At 39.4% G+C, this 14,595-nt stretch overlaps 2 protein-coding genes across 2 annotated transcripts; both read right to left on the bottom strand.

Moving 5' to 3' along the window:
• Positions 1-2,007: 2,007 nt before the first annotated feature.
• Positions 2,008-4,406, bottom strand: hoxa11b (homeo box A11b). The gene is made up of 2 exons (NM_001141672.1): positions 3,644-4,406; positions 2,008-2,311 (listed from the first exon to the last, which is right to left on the bottom strand). The coding sequence occupies exons 1-2, from the start codon at positions 4,275-4,277 to the stop codon at positions 2,079-2,081; spliced, it is 867 nt and encodes a 288-aa protein (NP_001135144.1). The 5' UTR covers positions 4,278-4,406; the 3' UTR covers positions 2,008-2,078.
• A 7,747-nt stretch (positions 4,407-12,153) lies between these two features.
• On the bottom strand, positions 12,154-14,354 carry LOC145879588 (homeobox protein Hox-A13b). The gene is made up of 2 exons (XM_082975822.1): positions 13,631-14,354; positions 12,154-13,336 (listed from the first exon to the last, which is right to left on the bottom strand). Exons 1-2 carry the CDS (start codon positions 14,274-14,276, stop codon positions 13,095-13,097), a joined length of 888 nt encoding a protein of 295 aa, XP_082831948.1. The 5' UTR covers positions 14,277-14,354; the 3' UTR covers positions 12,154-13,094.
• Positions 14,355-14,595: the final 241 nt, after the last annotated feature.

Here is a 14,595-nt window from a genome sequence, read left to right as displayed (position 1 = left end):
CCATGACATTGATCCGAGCAGCGCCTCCCAGTGGAACAAACAAACAACCACGTTCGAACTGCAGATTCCATCCGGAATATATTCCTGCCCGTGCACGCTGAGCTGCTGAGACAAATGAAGCAGGAAAAGTCCGCGAACACAAGCTTTCAATGCTCCCAGGCAGGCCGCCGTTGTTTTTAAAGCCCTTAGTCACAGTTAATAACCTTGGTCTCAGACGGTTTATTGCACTACACTCCAATTGTACAAATGCTCCAGTCGAAGGCGCGTTTTATGGCCAAGTTGCTGCAGCAACAGGGAGGATGTCCGTAAAGGCGGCATTCCGGCTAGCCTGACCGGACAGGATGCACGGCCCAAGACCATCACCCGGACTGGCTGCAGCCGGCCATCTACACCAGCTTAATGCTGCTATCCCTCTTAATTGGTGTTTTCACTAGCCCACTATTCATGAACGCCCATAGGCTTTGAACTATAAGACATTAACCGAAATATTGACAAACATTAGCCAATTTTACACATAGGCCTAATACACAATCAGTAGGTCTAATATCAACATTTGGCAATATAATAAAACAACAACTGATGAAGTTTATTTGAAATGTAGGCCTACCTTAAGTATTTAGCTTGATTTATTTCAAGTAGGCTATACATTCTCTTTTATAGGCCTAGTATTATTTTTGAAACAATAAACTTAAACGCGGGACATTTCAACTCCAGAAGGTGATTGTATATAAAAGTCGTCCGGTGATAGATGGTTTAGCATGGTACATAAAGTTGAATAAAATAACGTGCTAGTCAACCTTTTGGGTGGAACTTCCGTAATGGATATTTAACATTAATGGCAGAGGATCCCATTTCGGCCCATGGGGGCAATGTAAAGTCAAATACATCATACATCTGATATGACCCACGCAGCCAGGTTTTATGTCGAGAATCATACAAGCAGATATTTTCTCCAGACATATAGACCCATTCATCTAATTTAGAAAATAAACTAAGAAAACAAACGGAAAGGTCTCGACCTGTGACTCGTATGTCTCCAATAGGGTGTGTGAAATAGGCTAAGCCTATATAGGGCCTAATCATTCCAAAAACCATCGTAGGGTATTTACACCGAGGAACATTTGAATTGGCTCAAAAATGAAGACCAAGAACTAAAATGTCCCAGAAATAGGCCGTTTCAGACCAAGAACTAAAATGTCCCAGAAATAGGCCGTTTCAGACCAAGAAGTAAAATGTCCCAGAAATAGGCCGTTTCAGACCAAGAACTAAAATGTCCCAGAAATAGGCCGTTTCGGCTGAATGTATTGGAGCAGCTTTTCTCTTACCAAAAACGCAGGAAAATAGCTGATATGTTCCGACATTGAGAACTTAAACAAAACGAACACTTTCAAGTATCAGGGTTGATTGAACAATTTTACAATATAACCTATGTATGTCGAATATTTCACGAGAACAAAAACAATGACAATCAATGCATAAATAACAGGCCTATTTTAAACTATAGCCTTGTCCTTCTGCGCGTGTGTAATGGCGACAACAAACAACCAACACAGTTTGGGATAAATCATGCCTTCTCGTCATGGAAAAGGTATGTCCCCTTTGTAGGCGTATATATAATAAATGTAAAGATACAGGTTGTTAAATACGGTACAGGGTTAAATGTCGAATTTGACATAAAATGGGCGCGCGTAAATCAAACGTTCGTGTAATTCATGCATTATGCATTGATGCCAATTAAATAATTTGTTCGAAAATGTGACTTTTACGCAAGTTAGGATTCGACCAAATATATGTTCTGTTTTGGTGGCACCACACTTTCGTAACAACAAATAGCAAGATCAAAAGATCAACAAGAAAATCACCTAAAATGAAAATAGGCCAATAGACCTAATAATAATAATAATAATAATACACTAGATATTACTCTCAACAAATTAAGTATGGTGGACAAATAAATCTACAAATGTCCGTCCATCACCGGAGGGGTGTAATCAGGAATTTGCAGACCAACGAACTTGAAATTAGCGATTGAGCTTCATGCATGCCTTGTCTGAGGGGAAGAAATCCATCAGCCAGTGTTACAGCATAGGGTTCGTGGTATAATACTGCAAACGGTCTCTGTTCAGTTTCTTCTCTTTCATCCTCCTGTTTTGAAACCAGATTTTAACTTGGCGGTCGGTGAGATTGAGCATCCTCGAAAGTTGAAGACGTTTCTCCTTGTTGATGTAAACACTGAAAAAGAACTCCCTCTCCAATTCTCTGATTTGGTATTTGGTGTATGGACATCTCTTCTTACGGGTTCTCTGTCCACCTGAAAGGAAGAATTGCAATTCAGATAGAAAGATCAAATAGGGAGCTGCTTTCGTTCTGTGAAAAATACATAAATGGTGTCAAAAGGGTAATAAACAAGGGTCTAAATAGACTGACAACAAAATAAGTTGTGGCTTTTGTAAAAAATATATATCATAAAAACTAAAACTGAAAGCCTAAAACTGGATAAATGTTTTTGGCCATGTTTTGCTTTTAATAAGCATGAAATCCCAACATTTCTATGCATATTTAGAGACATTATGCAACATAATCATGACATTTCTTAGAGTTCAGTAATGGAAATGAGGGGTGGTAAAAAGCAATAGCCCTAATAATAACACTTCTGGACAACATCAAACACCTCACAAAAGGAACATCATTAGAACAACGCAGTGGTAAACGCTTTCTAGTGCTGTGTATACTAGCCTAATGTATTCTACCGTGTATGCTGTGCTTTCTACACATTTTCTATGTAATGTGTATGTTTTTATAGATTTTATGGATCCCAGGACTCTCTGGAAAACACTGCCCACTGTGCAAAAACGGGTTGAATCAACGTTGTTTCCACGTCATTTCAACAACAAAAAAATCAATATGATGACGTTGAATCAACGTGGAAAAACTGATTGGATTTGCAAAAAGTCATCACCATAAGGGAATTCTTTTTCACCCAACTTCTAACCTAAATCCAATGACATGGTGAATTGTTTTGTTGCTTTCATGTTGAATTCACGTTAGTTGGCAACTCAACCAAATGTAAATCAAAACTAGACGTTGAACTGACGTCTGTGCACAGTGGGTGGCAATTGTTAGTGAGTGGACTATCCTCCTGGCTAAAAATATTAAAGAATGAATAACATTTTTTAAATTATTTACTTTCTCACTTTATACTATATCACTAAGATTATATTAATATAATAACAATATACCATTCAGGTTATAGGGGGAACCATGCAGCACATATTCAATACGTTCCTGAGTTATAATGTATAAAAATATAATTTTGCAATAAATCTATCAATTCATTAATTTCTCGTTGCAGTCGTTTGATACGTTATGAAAAGTAAGCCAAGCTATGCGTCTATAAACTGGAACAACTAATAGGCCTACAAAGAATGCTGGAATATTTTACAATGGGAAATTCTGTCTTTCTCGGCCAATTTCAGTTCCAAGCACGTGATCTTGTCGTTTATAACAACGTTTTTGTTGGGGTAGATCTCCAGCCCCACAATAAACCTTATGCGCTTATAAAACAGCATATAAACGCCTTAACAGCAGCGCGTTAGATTGCAAACTTTCTCCCAGAACTGGTGCACGTCGTCTTTATACTCACCGCTGGCGCTATATTTCTCGTCATTGTTGCCGGAAGAAGACACGGGGCTGCAGCTCACCTCGCCCGGCGGTCCCTCCTCTGTATCCCGGCACTTGTCGGAACCGGTCACCGGAACTGTAGGTTGTTTGGTGGCAGTTCTGTCCACGGAGTGTTCGCTTGTTGGTGTGGTGTCTGCGCTCCCTTGAGCAGTATCGAAAAACTGATCAAAGGATTGCGGTAACACTCCATTCCTACTCACACTGCCCTGGAGACTTGATGTAGGATTGGAGCTGCTGAAGTGATAGACATCACTGGAGTTATTTTTCGTGAATATTTCCCCCAAGGAGGTCGAGCTTGATAGACAGTCCCTATGCACCGTGTCCTCAGTGGGGTAGCAGTGTGACATACCGCCCCTATGGTGGTGCCATTTACTGGAGCTACCAATGCCATGATAGTCTCTGAAAGCTACTTCTCTGACAGACGGAAGCTGTGGCAGAGTTGAGGATGGGTAGGAATATGTCATGGGACAAGAAGACTGACTCTGATGGGACAAAAAAGGAGGGAGGCTTGAGAAGTCTGTTCCCGAGACGTAATAGGTGCAGCTGCCGGGCAAATACATATTAGACCCAACTGGGACCCGCTCATCAAAATCCATAATGATTCGATCTTGCGTAGCCTGTAGCCTACTCTAATAGTCTACCAACCCTCCCTTCGCATCGTTCCTATGTGCTGCTAGGCTCCAGTCACTTTGAAGCAGATCCGTTGAGCAACAAATTCTAAGACGTGAAGCTGACGTGCAGTTTGTTCTCCATCCATTCCTCAGAGCGCCAGTCATGTGACCAGGGGCAGAACTGGACAGATACGTCTGTTCAACTGATGCGTGGCAATGAGTGAATGCGTTTCTTAATTAAAGTGTGTGATATGAAATAATTTTCCAAATGTATAAGTAACCATACCAAAAAATGTATTGATATGATTTCAAACACCTTTGAAGTCACGGTAAATCAAGGCCTTGTTGCAGCATGTGCCTTTCTTACTAAGTAAGAAAGTAACCTTTCTTACTAACGACAATCTTGGTGTTAATACTTTTTGAATATGATTTTCATGTGTTATATTCTCACATCTTTATCTCTGGAACATACATTGGTCAATATGGCGCATATGCTGTTGTATGGACACATAAAGGCATTGTAAAGTGTATGGGTAAAATACCATTTGTATGAAATATATACCAGAACAACCCAGAGCATTCTATTTGCCATAAAAGGCTCTGGATCAGTCTATTTCCACAACCACTATGCCTTTTCCACTAATGTATTACGCTAGTAGTAATATTAGCTTACAGCATGTGGGCTAAGGCTGCAAGAAGAATACAATTGTATTATACAGAAGCCCATCTCAATATAGCGCTATATCAATATATTTGTACTCATTTGCATTTCTATATATCAATATATTTGTACGCATTTCCATTTCTATCAGTATATAAATGGATAAGCTTTATGCAAATTCAGAATCCGTTTCCGTTTATATTTCCTATAAGGCCTAGCCGAAGTTAGAATTGTCACTTGTTGACCAAAACAATCTCTCGTGTCTCAATCTCAATCTCTTATGGCTAAACAATTTGGTGCAGGGCCGTAGCATAGCAAGACTAGCGTCAGATTGTAATACTATTGTGGGACACTCTGAAAATGAATATTGCGTCCAACATTCAAGGAAATGGGACATCTCTTGGATATTGTAATACACAAATAGCTTAAAGTGAAATAGGGTTAATAATAAACGAAACTATTGCACCTAGTGAGTGTACGATACATGAATGGAATGGCAGCATACGCGCGTAATGCATTCTCTTTCCTATCATCTGCATCAGTGGTCACGTTTTGCGCTGACATCAGTGTTTTAAAATGCAACAATAGAGTTCAGGGTATAGAGCACCAACCAACAAAATCAGCTCGAGTCAGACATGTTTTATTGCACTTTGCAGTTGGCTGTGTAGTTGCCATTGTCAGAACAGACATGTGGGGACTGCTGCGGCCGGCGTGCTCACCAGACGACTAGATGGCATTCATGAAGTTCAATGAAACGAGACTCAAAACAAGGCTCCAGGTGAGTACTTAGGCCTGTGAGTAAAATGGACACTGTCATGTCTTGGAATTGTTGGAATGCATGTAATTTGTAGGCTACGAAATATTAAATGATTAAATGGTTCGTTAAAGAATACAACTTTATGGCAAAAGCCTAATGGTTGTATTCTCTGTGAGCATGACATGAGTCCCTTAGGCTAATTATATATAGGTTCAAAAGTATTTTAAACCAAGTATGTCGTTTGTTGTATCCAATTCTTTAGATTGCAGTCAGTCTCGTTTTGTGTGCTGCAGAACTCAAGTTCGGGGGAGGAAAAGGGTCACCATTTGAGAGAAAGGGGCCACAAACACCCCTGCCCTGTGCCCCGGATGAAGTTCGTTAGTTTATTACCGTGACAAATGTCTCAATGGTTCATTCGCTTTAACTGTTTGATAGGCCTATTGCAGGTTTTCCCAAACTCGGTATGAAACGCCTATAAATTCGAATTAAACGTTGTCAACAAATAAAATAGGATGCTAAACTTTACTTTTGAAAAATAAATGACATGAAAAATATAGCTATTTGATACGAGTTGTTTGTTTTACCTTTTTTGTTCAGATGTAACATGGCTGATCAACAAATGGGTGGTCACTTTCAAGATGAACACATATACTCCACCAAGCTCATCAACAAGGATATATGCCAAAGATATTGGTGAATTTCTCAAATGTTGCAGTGATTTGACATGTTTAGCTAAATTATGGTGTTTTCGATGACTTTTCCAATCTAGCAGAATGAAATAAGCCTATACCCATAGCCACGAAGGCAGTTTTTAAAATGGAATGGTCTCGTTAAGAACTCGTCAACATGTGAGAGGCAGGTGTTATAGAACAAGTGGTAACTTAGTTATGTATCTTACACGCTCCATTGCCATTGACTTTAAATAGAAAACATTTGTACTTTACCACTACTTGGGTGTGAGCCATTTTTCCACTGGCGCGCCCTCATATTTATGCCATTTAGATGTTGTTTTTCTGTATAGGCGCTATAGGCTTTACTGCCTTTAACGAGCATTTCTTCAGGCTGGGGGGAGTTTAGCCTATATCTCTACGACACAAGTGCCTTGCACTTGGAAATGTGGAACATCACAGCTTAATGTCTCTCTATACTGCCTCTTTACAGTAGATGAGATGGGTGGCGGGAACATTACAGCTTTATGTCTGTCTCTATAATGCCTCTTTAGAAGAGACGGCTGACAGCAGGAGAAGCATAGCACAGAGGAGGAGAAAATAAACATCATAGACCTAATCTCATCTCTAAAGACATCATGATAAAAGAAGACGTACGCCAAGAGATGCTTATATGGAAGATGTACGGCAAGAAGTGCTTATGGAAACGAAAAGGGAGGAACCGAGTATGCTTTAGTTGGCGGTGCCATAAGAACCCTGGATGCATTGGATATGTTGTTGAACAAGCGGAAGTCCCATCACCATCCTCCTAAAAGTCTCGGATAGTTTAAGGACATACTGCAGTGAAGAGTCATGGAAGCAGGATTTAAAACACAGCTTTGTGTGTGGGACGAACCATTCAACATGTGAACCCCTTAGATATTATTTACTTGCGTTATAAGGTTAGAATCGTTGTAATAATGACGTCATATTTGTAATAACACCATTAACTACAATTCTTTCTTATTATAGACTATTATTATTATTATTATTATTATTACTACAGTTACTATTAGTAAATAGCAGTATAGTTCTTGCAGGCATACTTGTTATTTTATTACCATAACTAATTATAATGATAATGACTATACACTCAGGAAAAAAAGGCGGATTCTAGAACTTATGGGTTCTTCGGCTGTTCCCATAGGAGAACCCTTCAAATATAACAATTTTTTGTTCCAGGTAGAACCCCTTTGGGTTCCATGTAGAGTCCTTTCTATAGAGGGTTCTACCTGGAACCAAAAAGTGTTCTCCTATGGGGACAGCCGAAGAAGCCTTTTCGAACCATTTTTTCTAAGAGAGTATTGTGTAGCATTGCATTTGATCATTTGGTCGACTGGGGCCTACTTTGAGTAAAACGTCACATTTTAAAAACGGAAATGTGTCTGGACCCCGGAGCCATTTCATTGCATGGTGAAGCACCGTTAACAGTCATTACAATAGTTATGTTTTGGGGTTGGTGTTGGAAATTGGACAATAACTAATGTGCTGAATATTCTAATTGAATCCATTGAAAGTCCAGGCTGTAAGGCAACATGTTTAAGCAGGATACTTTCTATGGGTACTGTACATGTCCAAGGCAAACATACTGACGTTTACAACAGTTATTTAAACGAGTATGTATATTTCATTCAATTAAATTGATGTGTACGGACTTGCTCACTTTGAATGTCAAACTTCAATTGCATGATTTAGAAAAATATGAATATGAATAGAACAAGAGTATAACAAGGATGGATTGGAATTCCCATTGCCCCTTTTATTGAAATGATCTTTCTGGTTTTAGAAGATATCTGTATTCCATTGACTGTTCTTGCTATATGTATCTCATGCAGGGAACTGAACAGTCCTCTGCTGGTCTACTATAGACCACTACTATAGACCACTACTATAGACCACACCCAAGTGTACACCGCACTGGAATCACTGGAAGTGTTGCACTCAAATTAGCCTTTGGGTGGCAGCAAAAACAGTACAATCATGAATTGTATCCATTAGTGCACACCGTAGCAAAACGTTTTGCAATTGAAAACCTTCCACAATGAAAACGGGTGTTTTTTATTGGACAAGTTCAGGTTAGCCTCTCCCTTTTTCCAGTTTGTTTTCTTCTCTTTGGTTATCAGTGAATAGGACCCAGGTTATATATGTAAGACGCTCCAGTCCAGACTTGCAAAGTCCAGCGCCATAATTTCCCTCGACACCGCACCTATAGTGGGACCTCTCCTTGGTGGGACCTCTCCTTGGTGGGTCTCTCCTTGGTGGGACATACTGAGTAATGTGCGTGTAGCATAAAGGGACAGTTCAGTGATTTTACATATTTACACATTTGTTTCCTTACCTTGAAAGCAGTCTATGGACAAGTGACTGCAATCCACACTTTTAGAATGCTTTACATTTAATGCCCCAAAAAAATCAACTCAATGTTCTAATTTAAAACCAAGTCATTGAGTAACAATCCATTTAAGAGATGATGTGGGCCCTTTTAAACGAGACGTGGATCCACGTCCTGGACACAGTTGTTCCTATTGGTTTAACCTATTGGTTTAACCTATTGGTTTAACCTGTTTTCTGGAACTACTATACCTATCCCATGTCATTTTTTAAATATATAGTTGACATCCACGTGATTAGTCCGTGTATTCTACATCATGGGGGTCTTCTGATAGATGGAATGTTGACTTTTAAGCACGCATCACGCACGCATCACGCACGCAACTACACAGTATTGTTATTTTTTTTGCACACACATTTTGATATGTATGTATTACCATAGAGTTGTCTTTGCATTATGAATGTTTATACCATGGCATTGTTGAATACTCCTTTCTGATTGGCTTGAAGGGCATTCTAGAGCGTGCATTATTTCCCTATAATGCACGGTATATTTGGACGGTAGAATTGAATGACTATATTTGTACATGTTTTGTTTGAGCTGCTTTTGAAAGCAAAAGTCGAATTGAAAACAATATTGTTCAATTCTATTTTCACAATAGCACACTAGGACTGATGGTTTGGTTAGCTAAACTAGGAAGTCTGTTTGGTTACCACTGCAACTAACGTTACTGTAGCTATCTCGTTAACTTGCTAGCTACTTCAGTGGATGTTGAACACATTTATAGCGGCAAACTAACACATTTCTAGTGGCAAATGTGTTAAACTATAGCCATGGTATAAAAGGGATAATCAACTCGGTGCTCTGTGTTCTCTGGAAAATACTCGCTAGCACGTCGTGTAACACACTTTCCATGTCGTTCATTATTTCCATAGAAGCATAGCCCCTCGTTGATTATCCCTTATATAATGTATAGCTTGTATTTGGTTATTGTGATGTTGTCATGTGATGTTTTGCCTGATGAAGACCCTGTTCCGTGGAGACGCGTCCTCCTAGCCTGTCGATCTGCTCCTACCATACAGTATAAGGTATGTTTGTAAATAGTTCACAAAATAGTTAATTGCACGACACAGGCCTGCTTGTCATTTTCTGAGAATAATTTGACGCCAGTCGGTAAAGCTTCAGTTGGAACGTTTGATTGGTCCTCCATCCTTTCAGTCATAGTTAGTGCTATGGGAACAATTAGTGCTATATAATGACTATAAAAAAATACATTTATATTGCCCATCTTTTGATTTTAGGTATAATCTATTGATTAAAGGTATAATCTCTGATATTTAACTATTTATTTAATTATATATTTGTTTTTCTGGTCATTTTATCCATAGAACAGCTATACCCTTTTTCTGCTGAATTAATATGAAGTTTTAAATAGTCTAGCCACACTAATTCCCTTCGCATTTCTGAGCATGTCCAGTTTTCATAGCATTACATTGAAAGTTGTTATAGGCTGATCGGAGATAGGACATATTGAGTAGAATTTTAACGATTGAGCATTTGATCATATATCCACAATAGTGTCTGCCTTCCTTTAAAAGTGATTCAAAAAACGACGGGCGCATCGAAAACCCGTACATTTCTATATAGGCCCAGGTTGGAGATTCATTAAGGAATCTGTAACAAAACGTAATCAGATGACTAAATATCATGCACGCATTATTGCCAAATATTAGCCACATTTAAATCAGTGCATTAATTCCCATTTGGAGAAGAAAATAAATACCCACAAGGCAGTACTACCTATACGTTTCCACGACTGCAGTACATATTTAAAGTTCTCAATTGAGAAGACAAAAAAAGTGTGTTTCCCTTTGGAATGTGTTTCACTCTTTGTTTTCTAACACACAAATTGACAGTTTCGCTATTATTGCCATATTAAGGAAAAGCATATAAATATTACCTACATCAAGGTAAGCCTTTACATTTCCTATAGTACTCAATAGTGAATCGTTTCCATTCGGCAACATTACTCACATGAAGAAATCTTGGATAAAATATCATTCCATGTTTTTAACCTGCATGGGTTAGGCAATGGTCGGAGCCATATATCAATATATACTGAACAAAAATATAAACACAACATGCAACAATTTGAACGATGTTACTGAATTACAGTTCCCGAGTGGCGCAGCGGTCTAAGGCACTGCATCTCAGTACTAGAAGCGTCACTACAGACACCCTGGTTCGAATCCAGGCTGTATCACAACCGGCCGTTATTGGGAGTCCCATAGGGCAGCGCACAATTGGCCCAGCGTCGTCCGGGTTTGGCCGGTGTAGGCCGTCATTGTAAATAAGAATTTGTTCTTAACTGACCTGTCTAGTTAAATAATTCATAATAAGGCAATCAGTCAATAAATTCATTAGGCCCTAATCTATGGATTTCCCATAGCCAATCAGAATGACTTTTTCCCCACAAAAGGGAATTATTACAGACACAAAAACTCCCCAGTTTCATCAGATGTTCGGGTGGCTGGTCTAAGACGATGAAAACGCCTCATGTGGAGGTCCTGGGATGGGGTGACACATGGTCTGCAGTTGTGAGACCAGTTGGACATACTGCCAAATTTTCTAAAATGATGGAGGTGATTTATGGTAGAGAAATTAACATTGAATTCTCTGTCAAGAGTTCTGGTGGACATTCCTGCAGGCAGCATGTCAATTGCACGCTCCGTCAAAACTTGAGACATCTGTGGCGTGGCGTTGTGTAAGAAAACTGCATATTTAGAGTGGCCTTTTATGTCCCCAGCACAGTGTGCACCTGTGTAAAGATCATGCTGATTAATCAGCTTCTTGATATGCCACACCTGTCAGGATGCGTCATCTTGGTAAAGGAGAAATGCTCACTAACAGGGATGTAAACAAATTGGAGAAAAACATTTGAGAGATATAAGCTTTTAGTGTGTATGAAACATTTCTGAGATATTATATTTTAGCTCATGAAACATGGGACCAACACTTTACATGTTTCGTTTATATTTTCGTCCAGTTTGACCATGGTTAGGCCTACACCTGAACTCATCAAATGCAATGACGCAGATCCGGCAGCAGATGGCAACATTGTCATCTCATCATTATCAGTAAGGCATTTCTCATACAATAGCCTAATGGTATTATAAGGGCTTAATGTTGCAAGCCTCTACAACATTAAAATTATAAAATGGAAAGCTGTTTGACTCGTTTTATCAATGCTAATCATACGTCTAATCGGCTTGTAGCCTACCTAAATTCAAGAAATTAAATTAAAAAGTTAATAAAATGTCCCCGACAAACATTATTACAAAATAAATGCTCATTACTAGTCTGACTTTTAATTTGTCTGATAAAAAATATGAACAACGTAGTAATGGGGTTTCTCCAGCTTTTATTGGGAAGAGCTTATTGGCTATATGTTTGCAGTCAAAAACAGGGGAAACTTTAAATGCAACTGTTCATTCATTGCAATCAGATGTATTTACATTTGTTATAATAGAAAACGAAATACAGCATTTTCAAACAATGATGACTGCGCAGATAACTGTTGCGTAAAGCAGAGTTAAGATGATTATTCCTGTATGGGAGAAAAGACGTAGCCTACTCAGACAGAATAAAAACATCTAATCGTTTATAATTAACTGAATATTGACAGAATGCATAGGGTAAATGTAAAGCAATGTACTAATTAATAGCTCAATCATTATGTGATGAGAAATGTTTCAGCTTCTAAAATTATATTCGTAGGCATAAACGATTTACGGGTTGCGCGCTATAGCGCTATAGCACATTTCAATATCAATCAATTCAGGGAATGTATACTCAAATTCAACGAATAATCTCAAACCCTCAATATCAATGCTGCACAATTTTTTGAATCATTAATTCTTACTCTGATGGAGCTAAAATAGAACACAGATTTGAGTGTTTACGTTTCCAATTACAGGAGGCTATGTTCTTCTGAGTAGATATCATATTTTAGGCTATGAGTTATTTAGCGTATTGTATTTGTAGAAAATTGTAGAAAATTCTAAAAGCTATATGTCCGTCGAATAGAGTATGACACAGAATATATAAACAAGGAGGAAGTGATTTCCCCATTTCCTTCAAACACAGGACATCGAATGGTTTCAATTAATTACGACAAAAAAACAAAAAAAAAGCCAAGTGGACCTCCAAAAACAGAGCCAACCCATGGCGAGCGAGAAGGAGACGCCTTATATTGTGTAATAAATTATAATATAGTTCATTTTCATTGAACAACCTTCAAGTCTCTTCTTTTTCGGTCTTTTTGTTTCAGTAGTTCCATATACAGCTAACTGGGACTCTTAAATTTGTTGACAACCTTCTTCTCTTTTACTCGCCTGTTCTGAAACCAGATAGTCACTTGTCGCTCTGTCAGGTTTGACTGATCAGATATCCTTCGTCGTTTGTCCTTTGTGATAAATTTATTGGCGGCATACTCCCTTTCCAGTTCTTTCAGCTGTACCTTGGTGTATGGCACGCGCTTCTTCCTCCCACGTCGAATAGAGCTGCCATCCCCTCCAGATACAGTGTCTGTGTGAAGAGCATAAACACATGCTTAATTAACCTAGAACCATCTGGAAAATTGCTAAAATCGTAGTATAGTTTCTAATACCGATGGGATCTGTCGTGTCTATCCACAATTCACATTACGGTGACAAGATGGATGACGGTTTCTTCTAACGAATTATTAATATGCAAATTGTAAACGGAAAAACAACGCAGGGCGAATGATAAACTGATGCTTTTGATAAACTGAGGTTTATAATGTGGAAATATGCATAAGCTTGTGAAAACATTTAAGAATATATAGCCTTAATTCCATACCTTGAATGGATGATTTCCATAGATGGTTTGACTGTGGCTGGTCCTTAGCGCAGTAAACCGGCCCATTCCATCCGTTGGTGATAGCCCATGGCTGATAAGGCTCCACTGGCAGAAGAGGCTCATGCCTGGGCTCGGTGGGTCCGCTGAGGGTGGGTACCACTGGGACGTCCAGATAGCTGGAGACAGGTTGGTAAGGGCTGGAGGAGTAGCCTTGGTAGAAAGCGAATTCCTTCGCCCTGGACCCTGGGAACTCCTCTCCTGAAACGGATGTGTCCATGTATTTGTCCCCATAGGCAGAGGAGGGTTGCGCGCAGGACTTGACGCTGCCGTGTGACATCCTACACGGGTAGTAGCTGCTGCCAAAATATCCATACGGCAAGGACGCATTTGATGAACTTTGGGCTGCGGAACAGGGGCTGCATTGTTTGACAGCTTCGCCCATGCCAGGTACTGGCACCTCGCTCGACGTGTAGGTAGTGCTTGGAGCCAGGGACGTCGGATGCGCCAACAAATTCCTGCACTGATTTGCTGCAAAATTGCCTCCTGTGAACCCCTCCATGTTTTTATTTATCTCATCCAAACCGTTATCATACAGAAACATGACTGGGTCAATCCAGCGCGAATGGAGAAGTAATGACGCTGTCATAGCATGCCCTACATCGAGACAACCTGCTCTTTTTAAAAAATCCCCACGACTGAAAAAAGAGATACGGAATCTGGGAGAGTAACCGATACTCACGCGCCTGTGTGGACCTAAAGATCGCAAGGTTATTGGGCAAAGCCAGGCACGTGATATGCAAAGGAGCTGATAAACGTCTAGACTGCAGATAATGCAGCTCCATGCCCAAAGTGTTTATACTCTAAAACAATATAGCATTTAGGAGGAAAAGGACTACACGTTTTAAACAAGATGAACAGTTCCGAGATATCATACAGATAACCATAGGCCTACACTCCATATAGTT

The sequence above is a fragment of the Salmo salar genome, chromosome 05 (genome assembly GCF_965601325.2).
Source record: "Salmo salar chromosome 05, fSalSal1, whole genome shotgun sequence".
Taxonomy (NCBI): domain Eukaryota; kingdom Metazoa; phylum Chordata; class Actinopteri; order Salmoniformes; family Salmonidae; genus Salmo; species Salmo salar.
The sequence above is the reverse complement of the archived record's forward strand: the minus strand, read 5'-3'. Positions and strand labels throughout refer to the sequence as shown.